We start from the raw sequence: 19767 nt of genomic DNA, 5'->3' as shown, positions 1-19767 counted from the left end.
TCCATCATTAGCAGCACATTGTCAAATCATGGACTAATTAGGCTTAATAGATTCGTCTCGCCGTTTAGCCTCCATCTGTGTAATGAGTTTTGTAAATAGTCTATGTTTAATACTCCTAATTAGTATCTAAATATTCGATGTGACAGGTGCTTAAAAATAAGCAACGGGAACCAAACGGGGCCCTAGTCTTCTCTCTCTCGCCGCCCTCTGTGTGCAATTCCACAATGTCTTTGACCTTATCAGCCGTGGCTACATGTCACAGGGTGCAGTGTATGGCTTCCAAGATCCATCCGTTGTCTTTCATTGCCATCACAGCTCTCGCCTTTCTTCTCCACCCTTGTGCATCCATTGAGTTCCGCCGTGAGCTCTCTGGTTGGTCCAATGGTATCGCTACATGGTATGGCACAGCTGATGGTGCAGGAAGTGACGGTAAGAGATCATCTAAAAGTCAATCACATGCTGTAGCTCTTCCAAACAGAATGATGTAGCTGGTGTGCCTTTGTAAAGTAACTTGCTTGAATTTTTCGATCACATGTTGTAGCTGGTGCGTGTGGGTTCCAGAATGATGTTGACCAGCCACCATTCTCCTCCATGATCGCCGCTGGCTGCTCTTCCATCTACGACTCTGGCAAGGGCTGTGGTTCTTGCTATCAGGTACCTTAGCAGTTGAGAGATAGTGTGTTAACGAACGGTTGTGCATTGTCTGCGATTTGACATTTGAAGATTATTCATCAGGTGGTGTGCACTGGCAATGGTGGTTGCTCTGGTAACCCGGTGACTGTTGTCATCACCGACGAGTGCCCTGACTGCCCATGCCCGGATGACCAGGTGCACTTCGACATGAGCGGGACAGCGTTTGGTGCCATGGCGAAGCCCGGCCAGGAAGGCCAGCTTCGTGGCGCCGGCTCCATCCAAATCCAGTACAAACGGTACCCGCACAAGCCTGTTTGCTTACTGTAAAGAGATTTTCAGTTCTATAAACGCCAATCTCTACCCTACTGTACAGTGTGCAGTGCGAGTGGCCTGGGGTGAACGCCACCTTCTCCGTGGAGTCCGGGTCCAGCCCGAGCTACCTGGCCGTGCTCATCGAGTACGAGGACGGCGACAGCGACCTCGACGCCGTGGACATCATGCAGGGCGGGTCGGGGCAGTGGGTGCCGATGCAGCAGTCGTGGGGCGCCGTGTGGAAGCTGAACTCGGCTTCACCCCTCCAGGGCCCCTTCGACATCCGCCTGACGTTCAGCTCCGGCAGGGTGCTCGTCGCCAGCAACGCCATACCCGCGGGCTGGAACGCCGGCGTGGCGTACCGGTCGGGCGGCGTGGCGGTGGCGAGGGCCAGGCCCAGGAGCGGTGGCTGCCGGAGCCACGACGCTGCTGGGACACTCAGCGGGCTGGTGTATGTCCTCCTCCTACTTGTGTTGTTTCTGGGATTGGAGTTGTGAAGTGTGGACTGAACTACATTCTCGGAAAAAAAGTGTGGACTGAACTGCGATGCATTTCTGGCGCTACTCTCCGCCCATGTAAATATATACAGTATATATGTTCATGAGAAGGCACATGTTATGTTCTGCTTATGGTTGGTCATATTTTCGAAATCATTTTGGTGAAAACATGCGGTTTTCTTCTTGGGCAGAGTTGGGGGCTTAGGCCGTGTGCATTCCAGGCTTAGAGAACAAAATCATCACTTTATATTTTCTTTTCTGTTCCCTTTGATCGGGTTTTGATCGTGCCGTGCCTGCGCCAGCCGCCAGCTACAGCGGCAGGCACGAGAACTACTGCCCCGGGGTCGTGCTCGCCTCCAACGGCGTGGACCGCGACGGCGCCACCACCTAGGGTGGCTTCTCCGACGCCGTCGTCGTCGTCGTCGACCAGGGCTATGTCGTCCGGGTCCCGGGGCGCCTGCCCACGGAAGCGGCCCTGCCAATGCACTGTGCCGGCGTCACGGTGTACAGCCCCATGACGCGGTACGGCCTGAACTCGCCGGGCAAGCGCCTCGGCCAGCCGCGGCGCCGCGCAGATGAAGACCGAGCGGTGGGAAAGAAAGAAGCTGTGTTTCGTTGTTTCGCCTCCAATGGTCATGGAAGAGCTAGCAGCAGCCATCATCGCGCGGGGATGCGTCACTTACTCCAACAAACAAACGTGGGCTTCCGTGTTCTGGTTGGAGGCGAGGCCGGCAGATCCGCCATGGCCGGTCGCTCGCGACTTCGATGCCGCAGCAGAGGACAGGAGCGAAGGCCTCATGAGGACGGGCCTTTGCGCTTCCGGAGGGCACGGAACATGGGGCGGGTGGTGGCGGCGGCCATGTTCCCGTTCCTGGAATGTTTCCGGAACACGGTACGACACTTATGTAAAGTTTTTACACTAAATTTTTCCCGTCCCCGCATTCCACGTTCCCGGCTGTTAAGCCGCCGCCGGCGGCGGTGCCGGAGACGGAGCCGTCCAAACCAGGAAGCTTTATGCAAATATATACGTCCGAGATTTTACAGACGGACCCTAATTTGATTTGCGATTATTGATCGCCATCCGAAATATGGGAGTTTATATACGATCTGGTATTTACGAAATGATATCGCGATCCAAACCAGGGGCTGTGTGCAAATATCTGGTCCCGAGTATTACAAATGGACCCTGGATTGGATCGCGACGCGATGCATTTTGCAAATATTCGACGCCCGCGCCGCCGCCGGTGATCCTCGCTCGCACCGCCGCAACGGATCACGCTCTATCCTCCAGATATCACCCGTCTAGCCGCAGCCCCCGGCTCCCCTTGCGCTCCTCTCACGCTCCTAGGCCCTCCGGCGATTCGGCGGCGCCCGCGCGTCGCTACTCGCTCGTTCTCTCCCATCTCCAGTCTCCGCCCCCGCCACCCTCCATCGCTCGCTCCTCCGCTCCTCCTCGCGCCGCGGCGGCCGGACGGCCGCTACCTACATTCCACGAAATCCACCTCTACTCGAGATACAACACGTACCATCACCGCCGCTTCTCCACTCCCCGGTCCGGTCCCCAAGTGCCTGTCCCCCAGGCCCCAATGCCGACCGCCTCGCCGCTGCGCGCACCGCGACCCCGGCCCCGGGGGGCGGGAATCCGCAGGCTCTACCTACGTCCGCCGCAGGTACAGCTAGCGGGCTCGAGGCTCGCCTTTTGCTGGATTTGTGCCTGACCTCTGCCGGCATTGTGATGCCCGCTGCTGCGGTGGGGGACGGCTGGGTCGGCGGCCGCTCGGGCTGGTGGCGTGCGAGCATTGCAGCTTCGTGCTCTACACTGCCTTTAACTGTTAATATCTGCAGGTAATTATCCTCTGCTGTTGCTGCATATTTTGTGTTCTAATTGAGTTGGGGATAGTGAATTCAGAGCGCGGTCGCTTCAAGTCCGGCGGGTAACACCTTTGGAATTCTCTGTGTCATCTCGGCTATGGTCAAAATTAAGATTCATGCTCCACAGTAGACAATAATACAGATAGTCAGCCGGTTTCCTATGCCAGAGGCACCAAAGATAGGACTCTGGCATAGGTCAATTTTGATCTTGATAATTCCAGATTAGACTTCATTAGGCCTACTGTAGTTTTGCACCTTAGGCAATTTCTAGTTTAGGGGTTTTGTAAAGTTTAGGGGGTTAAATACCAAACGGTTTGTAAAGTTTAGGGGTTAAATACCCAGTTTTATAGTTTGGGGGGTGAAGTATTCTAGTAGTAGTAGATTGGGGGGTTATGTAGACTTATTCCTTTGCCTAATTAAGTTGCCACGACTGTTCGGCTAACTAACTTTCATTTTCATGGCGATTGAAGGGCTCCGAGAGACGGCGATGTCACGATCAAGGTGCTCTTCTGCGGGATCTGCCACACGGACCTGCACATCATCAAGAACGAGTGGGGGAACACCATGTTCCCCGTCGTCCCTGGGTGCGTAACAGGTAAACAGCATGTTCACGCAAGATTGCTCGTGCGTTTCTGCTCATCCAATTAACGGCGGCGTGTGCGATGCAAGAGCAGACACGAGATCGTCGGCGTCGTCACGGCCTCACGGGTGTCACCAAGTTCGCGGCCGGGGACACGGTGGGCGTCGGCTACCTCATCCTCGTGCCGCGTTCCTGCGACAGCTGCCGTGGCGGGCACGAGAACCGCTCCAGGGTCGTGCTCGCCTCCAACGGCGTGGACCGCGACGGCGCCACCACCCAGGGTGGCTTCTCCGACTTCGTCGTCGTCATCGACCAGGGATACGTCGCAGTGTCGCACGGGTCCCGGGGCGCCTGCCTCCCGAAGCGGCCTCGCCGCTGCTCTGCGCCGGTCACGGTATGCAACAGCCCCATGACACGGTACGGCCTGAACTCGCAAGGCAAGCGCCTCGGCCAGCCGCGACGCCGAGGAGATAAAGGCCGCGGCGGGCACCCTGGACGGACGGTCTCGGCGGGGCGAGGCGTCACAAGTAGATCCAGGCGGCGGCAGGGAGCCGGAGAGGGACGTAGCCCCGTTGGTCTTCGTCTCCATGGGCGGCGAGCTTCCGGTGGGAACGGAACATGGGGTGGATGGTGGTGGCTAGGGCCGGCTCTATAATTTTAAGGGTCTTGAGCAAACAAGAAGATAAGGATCCGATGAAATAATTTTTAATAATAAGGCTCCTGACTGACTTCAGCATTATTTGAAATTGGAAAAAACTTATATGGAGCACCTTTCTACGATTCTACGAACTGATCTTCTTATTTTTTTTCTTTTCTGAGCACCAGACAAATGCTTCTTAGGCAACATCTATCATATTCAAATAAATACATTGAATTATAAATTTTAACCCTAGCACAATCGGTATAAGCATAGCGCATACAAAAAGACAAAAAAAATTGGAAATACTAATCAATCGGTGTCTTGCTTACTGTGACGAGCGAAGCGGATCTGTATCCTTGCCATTGCCGGCCGCCGCCTCGCCAGGTGAGGAGCCAATCGGATCGGCGCGGGCGTCTCCTCTCATCAGCCAGAGCACATCAATGAGCAGGCAGGGTCGTGGCAGTAGGAAACTATCAATCGAAACGTCGCATGTGGCCTGCCCTCCGCTCGATGGATGGTTACGTAGAATAGGACTGAAAGGGAGAGTTACCTACGGCATGGGATGCTTTGTGATGGACCTTCAAATATTTAATATGCCAAATAAAAAATTATATGTACTAATTACCTATATGGTCTTGGGCCCTCCAGCTCTATGGGTCCCGGGTGGTTGCACAGCCTGCCCCTCTCCTAGAGCTGGACCTAGTGGTGGCGGTGGCGGCGGCTGGTGTCGGAGACGGAGCCGTCCAAGCTTTATGCAAATATATACATTCGGGACTTTACAAACGGACCTCTAATTTGGATTGCGGTTATTGATCGCGATTTGAAATTGGGGATTTTATGCAAATATATGATTCGGTATTTACAAAATGACCCCTAATTTGGATCGCCACCGTTGATCGCGATCAAACCGGGGGGAGTTTTACAAATATTCGACGCTGGGGCCGGAGCAGCCGACGAGCGCGCGCTGCCGGCGGCGATCTCCGCTCGCACCGCCGCAACGGATCACGCTCTATCCTCCAGATATAATCCGTCCAGCCGCTGCCTCCGACTCCCCTTGCTCTCCTCTCACTTTTCTGGCTCTTCCGGCGATTCGGCGGCGACCGCGCGTCGCTACTCGCTAGCTCCTTGGGCTGAGAGTTTGAGACGGCGAGGGGGAGCTGTAGCGTAGCAGTACAGGTTTCTTCAGAGCTTGCTGATTTTGTTTCTTGCTACCAGCTCGACGGATTCAAATTGCCCCACCGCGCCGCCGGCGGCGCTGACCGGGCTCGTTGAGGAAGACACGCGCGCTGCCATCAGTCCATCACGGATCGATAGTGACGTCTGCCAGGGCCAGCTCGCCTAGGGGCGCATGTCGCGTGTCCGTGTGCCGCGCGCTGGTTATTCCTTGCTCGCACCTCGTCCCTGTTCTTGGTGCTTCCTTCCATGACTGCTGTGCTTCCTTTTCAGTTTGACCTTTTTTTCTGTTTCATTCGGAATACAAATTATGTTACGAAAACCAAAGTGATGCGTCTTCTTTTCTAGATGAATTCTAGTAACCTCCCTTTATTGTGCGTTTCTGATCATCCAATTAACGGCGGCGTACAATAATGCAAGAGCATGCACGAGGTCGTCGGCGTCGCCACGGGCGTCGGCCCCGGCGTCACCAAGTTCGTGTCCGGCGACACGGTGGGCGTGGGCTACTTCGTCGACTCGTGCCGCGCCTGTGACAGCTTCCGCGGCGGGCACGGGAACTACTGCCCCGGGGTCGTGCTCGCCTCCAACGGCGTGGACCGCGACGGCGCCGCCACCCAGGGTGGCTTCTCCGATCCGACACCGTCGTCGACGACGAGTGCTACGTCGTCCGGGTCCCGGGGCGCCTGCCCCCCAAACGCGCCGCGATGCTGCTCTGCTCCGGCGTCACGGTGTACGCCCCATGAGGCCATGACGCAATACGGCCTCAACGCGTCGTCGGGCAAGCGCCTGGGCGTCGTGCCGTCGTCGGGCTCGGGGGCCTCGGCCACGTGGCCGTAAGTTCGGCACGGCGTTCGGGATGACGGTCACCGTCATCAGCTCGTCGCCGGGAAAGCGCGTGGAGGCGCTCGGCTGCCTCTGCGCCGACGAGTTCCTGGTCATCGCGCGGCGGCGGACACCTTGGACGGCGTCATCGACACGATCTCGGCGCGGCACCCGGTCGCGCCGCTGCTGGAAGATGTCCGTCGGCGCGCCGAACGAGCCGCTGGAGCTGCCGACCCACGCCATCATCCAGGGTGGGAAGCGCGTGGTCGGGAACGTCGTGGGCAGCGTCGGCGACTGCCAGGCGATGCTGGACTTCGCGGGTAGCACGGGCATCACCGCGGACGTCGAGGTCGTCGGGATGGGCTACGTCAACACGGCCGTGGAGCGGCTCGGGAGGAACGACGTGAGGTACCGCTTCGGCGTCGACGTCGCCGGCAGGTTGGGCGCGGCTGCTTAGGTTGGGTTCGACGAAATGTTACCGGGCTTGTTTTCCGAACATGGAGTTGCCAAATGCGAATAAAGTTCATTTATTTACTTCTCGAGAAACTTGTTTAGACAAAGGAATCTATTTATTCGTAAGACGCCTGAAATTTCATCTCGTACTCCCTATTGGACTCAGGAATCAGGATGGTTACTCCTTTTGGTTTGGCACGAGTCATGCATTTCTGTGACATTTTCTTTTGTCGAACTCTGTCGTAGTATGCTGTATGCTGTATGCGTCCCTCTCTATCTGAACTGCTTCGTAAACTTCTGGTATTTCCGTTTAAGCAATGGAAATTAGGGATGCACCTCGATTCGGGAAAAAAAAAGTTCCTCGTAGAGTGTATTTGGCCCAAAAAAGTGTAGTACTTTATATGCTACCTGATTTCGACCATTTGAAATTGAAAGTCCAAATTTGAAACCTTTGGACCGAAGCCGCCGCCTCCATTCCTCCACCAGTCCACGATCGCCACCTACGCCCAACCAAACCCAACTCCTCACCTGCCTATATACGCAACCTCACCACCGCCTTCACCTCTGCGCTCCGAGATCCCGATCCCCGACAATGTCGACCGCATCCTCGCTGCGCGCAGCGGCCCCGAGCACCGCCCCCTGCGCCGGACTCAGATCCACCTCTGGTAAACCTCTCTCTTTCTCTCTCCCGAGCGCCGGATTTGCATTGGATCCATCGACGGGTTTTCGCTTACCTGGTTTCTGTGTTCTCCGCTGCAGCAGCGAGCAGCGTGCGCGTGGCGCCGGCGGCGCGAGGGGGACGTGGCAGGCTTGTGGCCCGTGCGGGTGCGGCGGTTGCAGTTGCGTGTCCTTGCACTGATTTTAAGTTTTTTTTTAGCTGTTTAGCGTTGTCCACGAGCCTGCGACGCGCGTTGGCATCTGCTGCTGTTGTGCTGAGCTATTCTTTTCTCCGTGTGTGATCTTTGTGCAGGCAAAGGCGGATGCGCCGTCGGGTGCCGCGGCCCCCAAGTCCGACGGGTAAGAACGTCGCACTGCCTCTTGTCGATGAAGTATGTATATGCATTCTAAGTACTCGATGGTGCTTCAGGGTCCACACAAAACCAACGAATTAGTATATGTTGAGGTGATATGTAACTTCGTAGTAATTCTCATCCGTGGTGATAGGCAAATTCGTCCAATGGGCTATGCACAACTTCGAACTTGATTAGGATTTGTTGACTGGTGTGTTAACTGCGGTCACCGTGACATAATTGTCTTAGATTCGAACATCTCCCGAGCAGGGGCCAACTTGATTAGGATTATGTGCTGTTCCAGCAGAGTTGGATTGCAGTTTTTATTTTTATGTCAATCATCAAGGGCCAACTATTCTCCTCTGTTCCCCATTGGCATAATCTCTTCTTCCAAATGACTAGTGCAAATAGGGCAGATGTTCATAAGCTCAGCTGGGCAACCAGTGTGGAATGTAAGTCGCTGAAGCTAACCATGGTAGATGATTAGCAGAATATTTTGCTGAGATTGTTGGTTATTTGTTGTTTTCTTTGACCCAGTTTCCTCGCAAATGCAAATGGTACAAGACTCTTGCAATAATTAAATCAGATCATAGGTACCACTTCCACAAATAACGCGTCACGCGTCAATGTCCTTAATCCCAACTGAATAAATAATTTATGTGGCAATTACTTGTTGCCATTCTGTGATGTGATATATGCATGTTGAAGTAGCTGTAACCTGTAGCAGTTGTGTCACTTCTATGTGGCACTGCCCATGTTGATTTGCATCTGGATTATTTTGATCTGGTAGCTACTATTGTTCTTCACTTGCATCCGAAATTCCATCATATGTTTGAGTATTAGGTCATGATAGTTTACATAAGTTTGATATGGTCAACTTTTCGTATATGACATTCACATACGTTTTATGGAGCATCTTTGTAGATAAATGAACAGCAGTGTATCCGTCTCATCTCTCTGCAATTATTAGCGCCTACATTTCCCCAGCAAATTTAGACAAAGTAACCAAGTGGGATTTTGAGCATTGATTTCTGATCACAATAATACTCACTTGTTCTAGCTACCCATAGGTTATGTTAGAACTGTACAATTTTAATCTATACTGTAGATGATGCTGTCACTACTGAATTAGTTGCAAGATGAAATTTGGCACTGACCAGGCTGTCTCACCTAGCATGTTTTGTATAGGTTATTAACCTGAAAGTAGTTGTTTTAGTCAGTAAAGTGAATTAAATGAACCTACTTACTAATTAAAAATGGAGGCATTATATTCTACTTTCATTGTAGCTGGCAGTTGGCAGCACTGGATGATACCAGTTTTCATCAAATATAATCCAAAATGCATCAAACTTATTGACAGAAAAGAAGAAATCTTAAGATTTTTCTGTTGTGAACACCGGAGTAAAACTAGGCCTAATCACCAGCTCACATTCAGAAAGATTAATGGGATTAACTCATAGTTAATGCGGTTTGTTCATTTCATGAAAATATTTATCCTGTTCTAAGATATATGAAAGTACATTTAGCAGGCAGCACGTGGCAGCTCGCATTGTTAACAATTTAGAAACCATAATAATCTTTGGCTAACCATTTCTGCATCTCCTACAAATGGAGTTTTTCTTTTTTTAATGTGTCATGCTTTAAGCTAGATGTATGTAAAGACTGACCATTAGGTGGCAACACTTGAGCTTTAACAACATGATTTCTTTTGTGCTCAACTGCAAATTCGTAATTTTACTTACCTTTTCTTTCAGCCATGAGGTCTTGCTGTTTGAGGCTCTTCGTGAAGCCTTGATAGAAGATATGAAACTGGATCCAACAGTGTGCGTGTTTGGTGAAGATGTTGGTCATTATGGTGGTTCTTACAAGGTGACAAAAGGTTTGGCTGATATGTTTGGAGACCTCCGAGTGCTGGATACCCCTATTGCTGAGAACTCATTTACCGGCATGGGGGTTGGAGCAGCAATGAAAGGACTGAGGCCTGTTGTTGAAGGCATGAACATGGGCTTCCTGCTCCTTGCTTACAATCAGATCTCAAACAACTGTGGCATGCTTCACTACACTTCGGGTGGCCAGCTTAAAATCCCACTTGTGATCCGGGGCCCTGGTGGTGTTGGTCGTCAGCTTGGAGCAGAGCATTCACAGCGTCTGGAGTCGTATTTCCAGTCAATCCCTGGCCTGCAAATGGTTGCCTGCTCAACTCCTTACAATGCTAAAGGTCTGATGAAAGCCGCCATCAGGAGTGAGAATCCTGTGGTGCTGTTTGAGCACGTCCTTCTGTACAACCTGAAGGAGAAAATCCCCGACGAGGAATATGTGCTCTGCTTGGAGGAGGCCGAGATGGTGCGGCCTGGGGAGCACGTGACCATCCTCACCTACTCACGTATGAGATACCACGTGATGCAGGCCGCAAAGACACTAGTGAACAAAGGGTACGATCCAGAGGTCATTGACATCAGGTCGCTGAAGCCGTTTGATCTGCACACGATTGGCAACTCCATCAAGAAAACCCACCGTGTGCTGATAGTGGAGGAGTGCATGCGCACGGGAGGGATTGGCGCCAGCCTGAGATCAGCCATCATTGACAACTTCTGGGACTACCTTGATGCCCCCATCATGTGCTTGTCATCACAGGATGTGCCGACGCCATATGCTTCAACCCTGGAGGATGCGACCGTCGTGCAGCCTGCCCAGATCGTGGCCGCGGTTGAGCAAATCTGCCAATAGGAAGATGACGACTGTGTTGGAAAATCATCGGGTTATTATATCGTTGCTGCCATAAAAGTTTTCTGTTTTTGCCTTGTAGCTAGGCATTCGTTGCGGTACAGGCTTATAGCCGTCCTGTTCGTATTTTGAGGTGTATGCTTGAATGCATTGCTGCATGGAGTTGATCTAATTGTCCCTTTTCTGCGAGTTGCTGATTGCCGAATGCTATGGTTTGAACATGTCATTACTGGCAGAAAATCATTGTATAGACAGGGTGAGAATATTTTTCTCATGGGTACACAACACTACCAACTAACAAATGTCTGGAGATTTTACAAGTCAGTGAGAGGAGAGTTGAATAGGAATTCCATGTGCAACAAGCAGAAATAATACTCAATACTAAGATCAGATACATCACTAGATAACATTCTCATTTTACCACCTGTAAGTGTAATGTAAGTTACTACACTCTGCAAGCTCGTCAGTAGTCGCTGCCGAAGTCGGGCTCCCTCGGCTTGGGCACGGGCATGAGGAGCTCGTTCCCTGCCCCTGTCCGCCTGGAGCGCTGCCGGTGCACGCCGCGCAGCGCGTTGGCTGCGAACCGCGACACGAGGATCGTGGTCCTGATGCTGTTCTTGCCCTCGTCGTCCTCCATGAGCTCCTCCTCCCTGCGCCGCAGCTCGGCCGCCTTGCGCTTGAGGTGCCTCCGCCACGCGGCCTGGATGTAGGTTGCCGCCCACGTCCGCCACTGGTGCGAGTAGAACCGGAACGTGTGCTGCACCTGCTTGCTGTGCATCCGCCGGAACTGCCCCGCCACGAACTTGAGCTCGTCGGCGTGCAGCGCGAAGGCCTCGACCTCGGAGAGCGCCCTGACGGTGCGCGTGGACGACGGCAGGCAGACGCCGGCCTTGGGGTCGAGCGCCCAGGTGAGGAGCTCCTCCCCGCAGAAGTCTCCCTCCTCGAGCAGGCTCCGGTTGTAGAACCCGGTGCGGCCGCCGTCGGTGGTGATGCTCTCGAGGCTGCCCCGGATGATGAAGAACATCTGCTCGACGGGGTCCCCTTCCCGGATGATGTAGATGTGCTCGGTGCAGAGGCTGGGCTTGAGGCGCTCGCAGATGGCGTCGAGGAGGCGCTCGTCCATGTTGGCGAAGAGCGGGACGCGGCGGACGAGCCCCAGGCAGAGGTGGCGCTTGATGTCGCGGCGGAGGTCCTTGGGCAGGTTCTGGACCAGCGCCTCCTCGTCGACGCCGTGGGTGTTGAGCCACTTGTACTGGTCGTAGCGGCGGACGCGGTCGCGGAGTTCCGGGGGGAGCAGGCGGTGGTGCATCCACTGCTCCGAGTCGCGCTGCTTCACGCGCATCTCCTCGAGGCGGACGGTGAGGGACTGGAGGTAGGTCTGGATGTTGCCGATGAGCATGGCCATGAGGATGAGGCCGAAGATGGCGAGCGCGATGGAGAAGAGCGCCTCCCCGGTGTAGATGCTGGTCTTGAGCCCCTGCCCCAGGGTGCTCAGGTTGGCGAGCCCCCACCAGAGGCAGAAGAGCAGCTTGGAGGCCGTGTCCTTGGACTTGAGCACGTTGGACGTCACGGCCGTCGAGTAGATGCCGTAGTTGAAGGGGGGCACGCCGTCCCGCCCTGGCTCGCAGGTCTCGTTGATCACCTGACGGGTGATGGTGCGCCACTCCAGGAAGCCCAGCTGCCGGTCGTTGCCGCAGTACATGTAGATGACGTTGCACCCCGGGAACTCGTTGCACGCTTCCCGCCAGCAGTCGCTCACGCGCTCGATCGACAGAAGGTACCAGAAGGCACCAACGATCTGCAACGATTGCAAATATGTATATTTATATACAAATACATATATACATATCCAGGTGAAATCCTAATGCAATTGCTGGTTACTGCTGCAGCATTCGACGTACGTGGCTGGCGAGCAGGTACCAGAGGAGGTAGTAGGCGGCGCCGGCGTAGGCGGTCTCGGCGAAGGCGCCGCTGCTGCGCTTGAGCTCGGAGGAGATGGGGTAGATGCGCACCACGCGCGGGATGTACTGGGTGAAGACGATGAAGAGCAGACGGTCCCTGGTGTCCAGCACGGCGGTGCCCTTGGAGCGGTGCAGGAAGCTCCAGATCACCACCTGCGGGAACGGGATCACGGACAAGAGGTCGGCGGCGAAGAAGCGGCGCATGTAGCGGCGCGCGATCTGCGCGGTGTCGATGACGAGCTCGCCGCGGCCGAACACCCGGGACGAGGGCTTGATGTAGGCGGTGCGGAACTGCAGCGCGATGCGGACGAGGAAGAAGAGGTCCACCACGGTGCGCACCACGGTGGTGGCGATGGCGAGCCACCGGTCGATGCCCACGCACAGGTTGCCCTCGTCGGTGACCATGGGCAGGTAGAAGAACATGGGGTCCACGGCGATGGCCACGATGCAAGAGATGAGGAACGCCCGGTTCAGCCGCACCAACATCGGGTCCTGCGGGTCGAAGATGCGCCGGGAGGTGTTCTTCAGGTCCTCCTGGAACACCGCCGCCATGGTCGCGCCGGCGCGGATCGACCGCCCGATCGTGCGCAGCTGCGCCGACCCCTGCGTGATCACGCCGCGCGCCAGCGACTCCGTCGGCACGAACCGCCGCCGGGACGCGCTCACGCCGGCGCCGGCGCCGACGCCCGCGTAGTCCATCTGGAAGCCCGACCGGTCCACGCCGCCGTACGACATCCTCCTCGGGCTCTCGTCGCCCTTGAGCCTAGCTACGCGCCTCCACGCACGCGCGCATGCAGATCAGTCAGATGCGCGTACTGCAATTGGAACTTCATCGAGAACAGAAAGAAAGGGGAAGAAGAAAAATGCTGCTCACCTCACGAATTTGTGCCTATGGCCGTCGATGAACCGCTTGAAGGCGCCGCCGCCGAACATAACGCGCCGATGAAGGGGGAGGAGGATCGATTCGATTCATCGAGCGCCCATTCATCACGACATGTCCAATCGATCACTGAGCGGTCAGTGAGAAATTCCCACAAACACTGCGATCGATGGAGATGAACAGGCATGCATCGCCGCAGAGCTATCAGCACCTGTGTGAGCGGTCAAAGTTTTTCCCAAATCGGTTCGCAAAAAAAAATGTTTTCCCCAAATCGCCGCATCAATAGCGGCCTTCTATTTTTCCTCCTCTTTGCCCCCTCCGATTGCGGGCTTTGCCCCACACTTCTGGATCGCACTTGGGCCAAATATCTCGGGGCCGAGCGGCCCAACCAGAACCAGTAGCGACCCACCTAAAAACGGCACGGCACGAGATCACCCTCCGATCCGCGCATCCCGCGGCTCGCCGCCGCCCTCCACTTGACCTGCCCGCCCACTCTTTCCCCAACGCTAGTCGTCACCGCCGCCGCATTTTTCCACCGCGAAATTCCCCTTCCAAAACCCCGCGATGCCTCTGCTGCTGCCGCCGCAGGCGCGGCGGTTGCCGGCGGCGCTGCTCGTGCCGGCGCGGGGGCTCCTGGAGGCGCGCGTGCCGTGGGCGCGGGACCGGGCCCTCGACCACGCCGTGGAGCGGGAGCGCCACCTCGTCCCGTTCCTCCTCGCCAAGGACGCGCTCCTCGCCGCCACGCCGCCGCCGCACGCCGTGCCGCTGCACTCGCTGCCCTCCACCATCCCGTTCCCGTTCCGCCCGCTCCGCTTCCTGCAGCTCTACCCCTCGGCGTTCGCGCTCTCGCCGCACCCCATCGAGGTGTCCCCGACGCCCAGGCTCTCCGCGCTGCACGCCGCCGAGGCGCAGGTCGTTGACGCCACCCGACCCGACGCCGCCGACCGCCTGCTGCGGCTGCTCATGCTCGCCCCCTCCCGCGCGCTCCCGCTCCGCCTCGTCGCGCGGCTCCGCCTCGACCTCGGCCTCGCGCCGGACTTCCAGCGGTCGCTGCTCCCCAACTACCCGGACTACTTCGCGCTCTCCCCCGACGGCACGCTCCTCGAGCTCGTCTGCTACAGGAAGGACCTCGCCGTGTCGGCGATGCAGTCCTACGCGCAGCGCACCGGCGGGTACAAGGTCGGCGACGCGGTCGCCTTCCCGCTCTCGTTCCCCCGGGGGTTCGAGCTCGACAAGAAGGTGCGCATGTGGTTGGACGAGTGGCAGAGGCTGCCGTACATCTCGCCCTACGAGGATGGGTCGCACCTTGCGCCAAGGAGTGACATCACAGAGAAGAGGACCGTGGCGGTGCTGCACGAGGTGCTCAGCCTCACGGTGGGGAAGAAGATGGAGAAGGAGGTGCTGGTCAAGCTTGGGGAGGCGCTGCGGCTGCCGCCAGGGTTCAGGAAGGTGGTGGCTAGGCACCCTGGGATTTTCTACATGTCCCACAAGCTGAGGACGCAGACGGTGGTGCTTAGGGAGTCATACCGGAGGCATATGCTTGTGGACAAGCACCCAATGATGGGGATAAGGTATCAGTACCTTCATCTGATGCATATGGGGAAGGAGGAGATTGGAAAAGGCAAAGGCAAGGATCGTAAGAGTAGTCGTGGTGAGCAACTGATTGGGGAGGAATTTGGTGCAGAAGGAGAGGATGGTGATAACGATGAGGACTATGATGATGAGGAGGATGGAGACGAATTGGACGAGGAGGACATGGAAGCAGGTGTTGCTTCTGAGGATGAGGAGAGTGATGACGACATCGACGAAGATACAGGGAAACAAATTGCTCACTGATATTGGATCTCGCAACTGTTCTTCAATATGATATACAATCAACTTCCGTGTCAGGTAGAAAACCTATTAGAAGATGGAACATGTTTTTGTTTAACTTGATTTTGATGTAGCTACAGATATTAAGTGCAACCATTCTTGTTGTATCATTGTGGCTTCACCTGAGTTATTCAAATTCTGATCTAGATTCTGAGCATATCTACGTTACTCGTATAACAGGCTTATATCTCAAATTCCCTTCACTAATATTCTGATCTTCAACTAAAAGGATGCTTGCCACATCTATTTTCTAGCCATGTATCCACATATTTGCCCTTCATTATCTGACAAGGATTGTTCTGTACTCATGGTGAATGAATTGAGGAGCTCTTGGTTTTAGGTTTGTGCTTGGTTAAAGCTTTGACAATACCACCAAACTTGTATTTTTCTACTGTCACGCCCATATAAGTGCATACATGTAAAATCTAGGGGTATCTCATAGATTTACTTGTAACTTATGAAACCTACATGTCTACATATATGATAAAGGGTGATACTGCATACATATATTAGTGGGATAGGGTTGATGATGGTACCCAAAGTTGAAATTATATATTCTTCGAAGGAAAATCATAACTTTCTTTATGAGAACAAGAAACTACACACAGAGGTCTGATCCTCTGTTCCCTTCTGGATAAGAGTTTCTCGCATTGTGTGTGCTAGTCCTATCTAAGATTTTTACAGATTACATAATCTATACAATTAACTTAAATAAAAAATACTGAGTTATTTGGACACTGACTGCTTAAGCGTTGACAACTCTTTCCATTTTATGTTACTGCAGTATCCATTAATTGCTCTGTACTGTGTGATAGCCATTAGTATGTTCCCAAAATGATACAAAAATAACTTATTCTACTGGATCCATTTCTATACAGCTTGTTTCTATTAGGCTTTGACATTTAGGGGGTTATAAAACCAAGAGAACAATTTTGAACTGACCAATATGTTTTCGTCTATAATGTCTTGGGAATAAGAGATAGAAAGTTTGTATAGATTGTTACTTGTAAGATTTGAAGGGAGAGGGAAGATAAATTAGGGCAACAGAAAGCGTGGTTCTACAAATTTTCATACCTCAATTTATTTGACTTTATGTGTTCCTGAACAACTGATCCAACTTTTGTACTACTGTTGTTGTTTTATCACTGATGTCAACGAGTAACTTCAAACTATTTATTGCACATGCAGTTCATGGTGTTATTATGGCAATCCACATAAAAGTACTCAATTGGTATGTTAATGCATACTTTTGGTTCTAGTACTATCCTTAAAAGTTGTGCAAAAAGGGAAAAACTAGTTTCATATTTCAAACACAACTGCCTTATTCAATCGTGTACTGCAAAAAGCAGGATATATTGGTTTGTTACTAACTGGGTGAAGTTACATCTTTAGACTGATTTGGAGGGTGGTTTTGCTGACGTGGAATGAAACAAGGGAGGTTTTGCCCCAAAGTTGACACATTTGGTTAAGTGGACTTCTGAAAAGTTTGAATGAATAAAATGGATTAATCCTATTTATGAACTCATGATGCATAGTGGTGCTTCAATGGCACTATATTTTCTTGCTACAATGCATTTTCAGAATGGTTTTTACCGCAATACTAGTAGGCACGCAGCTAGATTTTTACCAAGTCCATTTCTTACTGTGAATATAAGTAGTTAAATACTGTGACCCACGTAACACTGCAGCTGTAGCCAACACTTACCCAGCCGGCACTCCATGTTGGCTCTAATTGATTTGAGCAAATGTTTTGCCTCAATTTGGATTGTCAAGCCTCAATTTAGTCTAGCACCTTAGCCTGTATGTTTTGCCTGATGGGCTGAGCCCGCACACACTAGTAATGTTGCTCAGATGATTAAGCCAAATCGAATTTATCAGACTACTAGGCCAATATACTTGAGATCTGTTAATCTACAAAAGTGCCAATGTATTAGAGTACCATTTCGATTGGAGCCAGTAATACCAACATTTTGGAAGATTTGCAAGTTTTAGTTTTAGAGGACCACAGATAATGTCTCAGATAAGTTCCATTTATTCCTAACCTTTTTTGAATTAACATGGTTCTATTTTCTTTCTGTAACATATTCGCTCAGGTTCACCATTGTTCTTTTTTTTTGTGAAAGTTCACCATTGCTCTATACAAGGGTAAGAAAATCATGTCTGAGAAAAAAAAGTGTTCAGGAAAAGAATGATGTTACAATGTTTTGGACTTTGTTATGTAGACTGTTAATACCAAAAAACTTGTAAGGCAAGTGTCTTTATTGAAATTATTGACGGATCATGTCACTGCTTAACGCATCCAGGAGAAGCCATCTGCTACTACAGCCATGCGTGCTGGTGTACATGAAAGGCATATTGAAGCAATGCTGATTTAAATAGTGAGCTTTGTTGTATGACTGGAAAAGTAAGAAATGGCATAATATCATCAATGCAATTGTTTGATATTCTCCTGTGGAATCTTGTCGCATGATTAATCTGTTGCATGTTGTGATGCCAAGAGCCCAAGATACGAGTACTTAATGGAAAATGAATGCTGAATCCTTAGTTGCAATACCAGAAGTCCGTGACTGTTGTAGTCGAATCAAGATATTGTGCTGATTTGAGAGTTCACTGATAGTTTGATTTCTTTTCCTGTTAGGTAGCATTGACACATGCAGCATCCTTCCTCCAAAACACCATGTGTACTGCTGGGCGCTTCTCAGTCAGCTTAGTTGTATATTCTACTGATATTCACTGATTTTAAGTGGCACATATCCTAACCTACAGGCATAAAAAGTATTCAAATGTTCTCATCATGTTATCTTTGAATTATGAATATTTGATTGGTACAAGTGCTGATATTCACATAAGCACTCTCGTCTTTCTGCAATCTATTGCATCTTGTTCTTGTGGACTTGATGATGTCATAATTCCAGTGAATCTTTGCTTTTCTAGTTAGTTTTTCTTTCCATTGTTTTGAACTCACAAAGTTTCAATTCATTTATTTCCATTGGCTAAACTGAAAAGAAACCTCTTGAGTCTTGACTAGTTTGTAGCTGATCTATTTAATATCTGGGTGAAGTGTCTTGGATAGGTTGGAGTTCTAATTTTGGAGAATCAGAAATATATCTGTAGTCACATTGTATGAGTTCAGAGTCTGCTATTTTACCTTGTGATTCAATATCCTCAGTACAGACACTTGCACTTTTTTGCCAGTTTGCCACCATTTAATTGTAGCATTCTATATACTGATTCTGTGGCCTTCAGGAACACCAGATAGGCAGATACCCTGTCCTCACTTCTTGAGACAGCCATGTGACTGAGAACCAGACTGCTGGGGACAGGTACCAAGTGATACTACAACCACAGTGTCGTCAGTGAGTTCCATCTCCATTTGCAACTGCCTAGCCTCTAACATGAACCAAGCACCAACACCTGATCAGAAGATATGGTGTGTCTCCTTGCATGGATTGAAGCACGCATATCTCACGTTGATCTGCGTCAACCAGCAAGGTTGGTTGCGACAGGTATTGTCCAGGATCATGCTCATGTCTTTCAGAATCTTTAACACGACTGATATTCTGGTTCTAATGATCCATGTCCCAATTCTGGGGGTATCTTCATGGCTGTATTCTTATAGCTTCTGATTTGGTATCCTCCATGATTGCATCTGCACCTGTTTTACCATCTCTGCATCTCATTGCAGCACATGTCGTAGTTATTTAGTAACTATCTGACTTTATATACTCATCAAAGCTAGTTACCTGATCATACACATTTTCATCATTTCACTAGTTGGATATATCATGTCAGATTTAAAGCTTGTTCAGGGTAGTAGGGGTCATCTGTTCTTTATCGTGACCACTTGGGTGTGATATCATTCTGTGTTCAGCAGCACCACCTTTTTTTTTTCTTGTTCGACTAATATTTCTTATTGTTCTTCCAGGGTAAGCTAACAAAAACACCAATCAGAGTTCAGAGGACATAACGGGATGGATGCAATAAGTGCTCACCTACTGAGATCTCCATCTGTTCAATTGTTTCTTTTGATAAGTTGGGTCATGAGTTTATGACATATAACATGGATTCTCGTTTGGAGCACCATATACCATTGTCCTCACTTGTTGGGCACAGCCATGTGACTGAGCAACAGACTGATAGGGGAATAACTACCGAGTGATAGTCTACCACGCAGCACTGTCTTTGGCAGATGGACAGTGAGCTCCATCTCCATGTGCAGCTGCCCCTCCTCTAACATGAGCGGAGCACCAATGCCCGGCCAGAGCATATCGGTGTGTCTCCCTGCATGAATTCAAATCACGCATGTCTCGCGGTGCCAACCGCTGAAAGCCCCGACAG

The 19767-nt window shown here is 51.8% G+C and overlaps 4 protein-coding genes and 1 pseudogene across 6 annotated transcripts in view; 4 read left to right on the top strand and 1 right to left on the bottom strand.

The window, feature by feature from the left end:
- Window positions 1-1442, top strand: part of LOC101784565 — a 7756-nt gene extending 6314 nt beyond the window's left edge. The window contains exons 9-12 of the mRNA XM_022829659.1: window positions 147-429; window positions 542-654; window positions 736-929; window positions 1007-1442. Coding sequence (XP_022685394.1) covers window positions 147-429; window positions 542-654; window positions 736-929; window positions 1007-1442 — 1026 coding nt within the window. The remainder of the gene's footprint in view (window positions 1-146; window positions 430-541; window positions 655-735; window positions 930-1006) is intronic.
- Window positions 1443-3794: 2352 nt separating this feature from the next.
- On the top strand, window positions 3795-6986 carry LOC101783499 (annotated as a pseudogene).
- A 488-nt stretch (window positions 6987-7474) lies between these two features.
- LOC101783096 (pyruvate dehydrogenase E1 component subunit beta-4, chloroplastic) lies at window positions 7475-10905 on the top strand. Its single transcript, XM_012848788.2, has 4 exons — window positions 7475-7647; window positions 7742-7821; window positions 7953-7999; window positions 9747-10905. Exons 1-4 carry the CDS (start codon window positions 7575-7577, stop codon window positions 10717-10719), a joined length of 1173 nt encoding a protein of 390 aa, XP_012704242.1. The 5' UTR covers window positions 7475-7574; the 3' UTR covers window positions 10720-10905.
- Window positions 10906-11108: 203 nt separating this feature from the next.
- On the bottom strand, window positions 11109-13244 carry LOC101779351 (putative cyclic nucleotide-gated ion channel 9). The gene is made up of 2 exons (XM_004986296.3): window positions 12618-13244; window positions 11109-12514 (listed from the first exon to the last, which is right to left on the bottom strand). Exons 1-2 carry the CDS (start codon window positions 13227-13229, stop codon window positions 11180-11182), a joined length of 1947 nt encoding a protein of 648 aa, XP_004986353.2. The 5' UTR covers window positions 13230-13244; the 3' UTR covers window positions 11109-11179.
- A 791-nt stretch (window positions 13245-14035) lies between these two features.
- Window positions 14036-19541, top strand: LOC101782121 (protein ROOT PRIMORDIUM DEFECTIVE 1). Of its 3 annotated transcripts, none has more exons than XM_004982263.3 (3): window positions 14036-15447; window positions 18676-18935; window positions 19355-19541. In XM_004982263.3, the coding sequence occupies exon 1, from the start codon at window positions 14122-14124 to the stop codon at window positions 15391-15393; it is 1272 nt and encodes a 423-aa protein (XP_004982320.1). In that variant the 5' UTR covers window positions 14036-14121; the 3' UTR covers window positions 15394-15447; window positions 18676-18935; window positions 19355-19541. The 3 variants fall into 3 exon arrangements, with proteins under 3 accessions (XP_004982320.1, XP_022679301.1, XP_004982322.1); XM_022823566.1 differs by lacking the exons at window positions 18676-18935; window positions 19355-19541 and adding exons at window positions 16618-16660; window positions 18068-18662; XM_004982265.3 differs by lacking the exons at window positions 18676-18935; window positions 19355-19541 and adding an exon at window positions 18068-18662.
- The last annotated feature ends 226 nt before the right edge of the window (window positions 19542-19767 follow it).

The sequence above is a fragment of the Setaria italica genome, chromosome IX, assembly GCF_000263155.2.
Source record: "Setaria italica strain Yugu1 chromosome IX, Setaria_italica_v2.0, whole genome shotgun sequence".
NCBI classification, from domain to species: domain Eukaryota; kingdom Viridiplantae; phylum Streptophyta; class Magnoliopsida; order Poales; family Poaceae; genus Setaria; species Setaria italica.
Note: the sequence above shows the minus strand (reverse complement) of the source record. Positions and strands in the feature narration are given on the sequence as shown.

Excerpts from the sequence above, each read along its gene's own strand:
- LOC101779351 (XM_004986296.3), bottom strand. The coding sequence starts at position 13,229 with ATGGCGGCGGTGTTCCAGGAGGACCTGAAGAACACCTCCCGGCGCATC. Across the intron at positions 12,515-12,617 it reads GGTACCTGCTCGCCAGCCAC|ATCGTTGGTGCCTTCTGGTA; the intron begins GTACGTCGAATG and ends CAATCGTTGCAG.
- LOC101782121 (XM_004982263.3), top strand. The coding sequence starts at position 14,122 with ATGCCTCTGCTGCTGCCGCCGCAGGCGCGGCGGTTGCCGGCGGCGCTG.
- LOC101783096 (XM_012848788.2), top strand. The coding sequence starts at position 7,575 with ATGTCGACCGCATCCTCGCTGCGCGCAGCGGCCCCGAGCACCGCCCCC. Across the intron at positions 7,822-7,952 it reads GTGCGGGTGCGGCGGTTGCA|GCAAAGGCGGATGCGCCGTC; the intron begins GTTGCGTGTCCT and ends ATCTTTGTGCAG. Across the intron at positions 8,000-9,746 it reads GCGGCCCCCAAGTCCGACGG|CCATGAGGTCTTGCTGTTTG; the intron begins GTAAGAACGTCG and ends CTTTTCTTTCAG.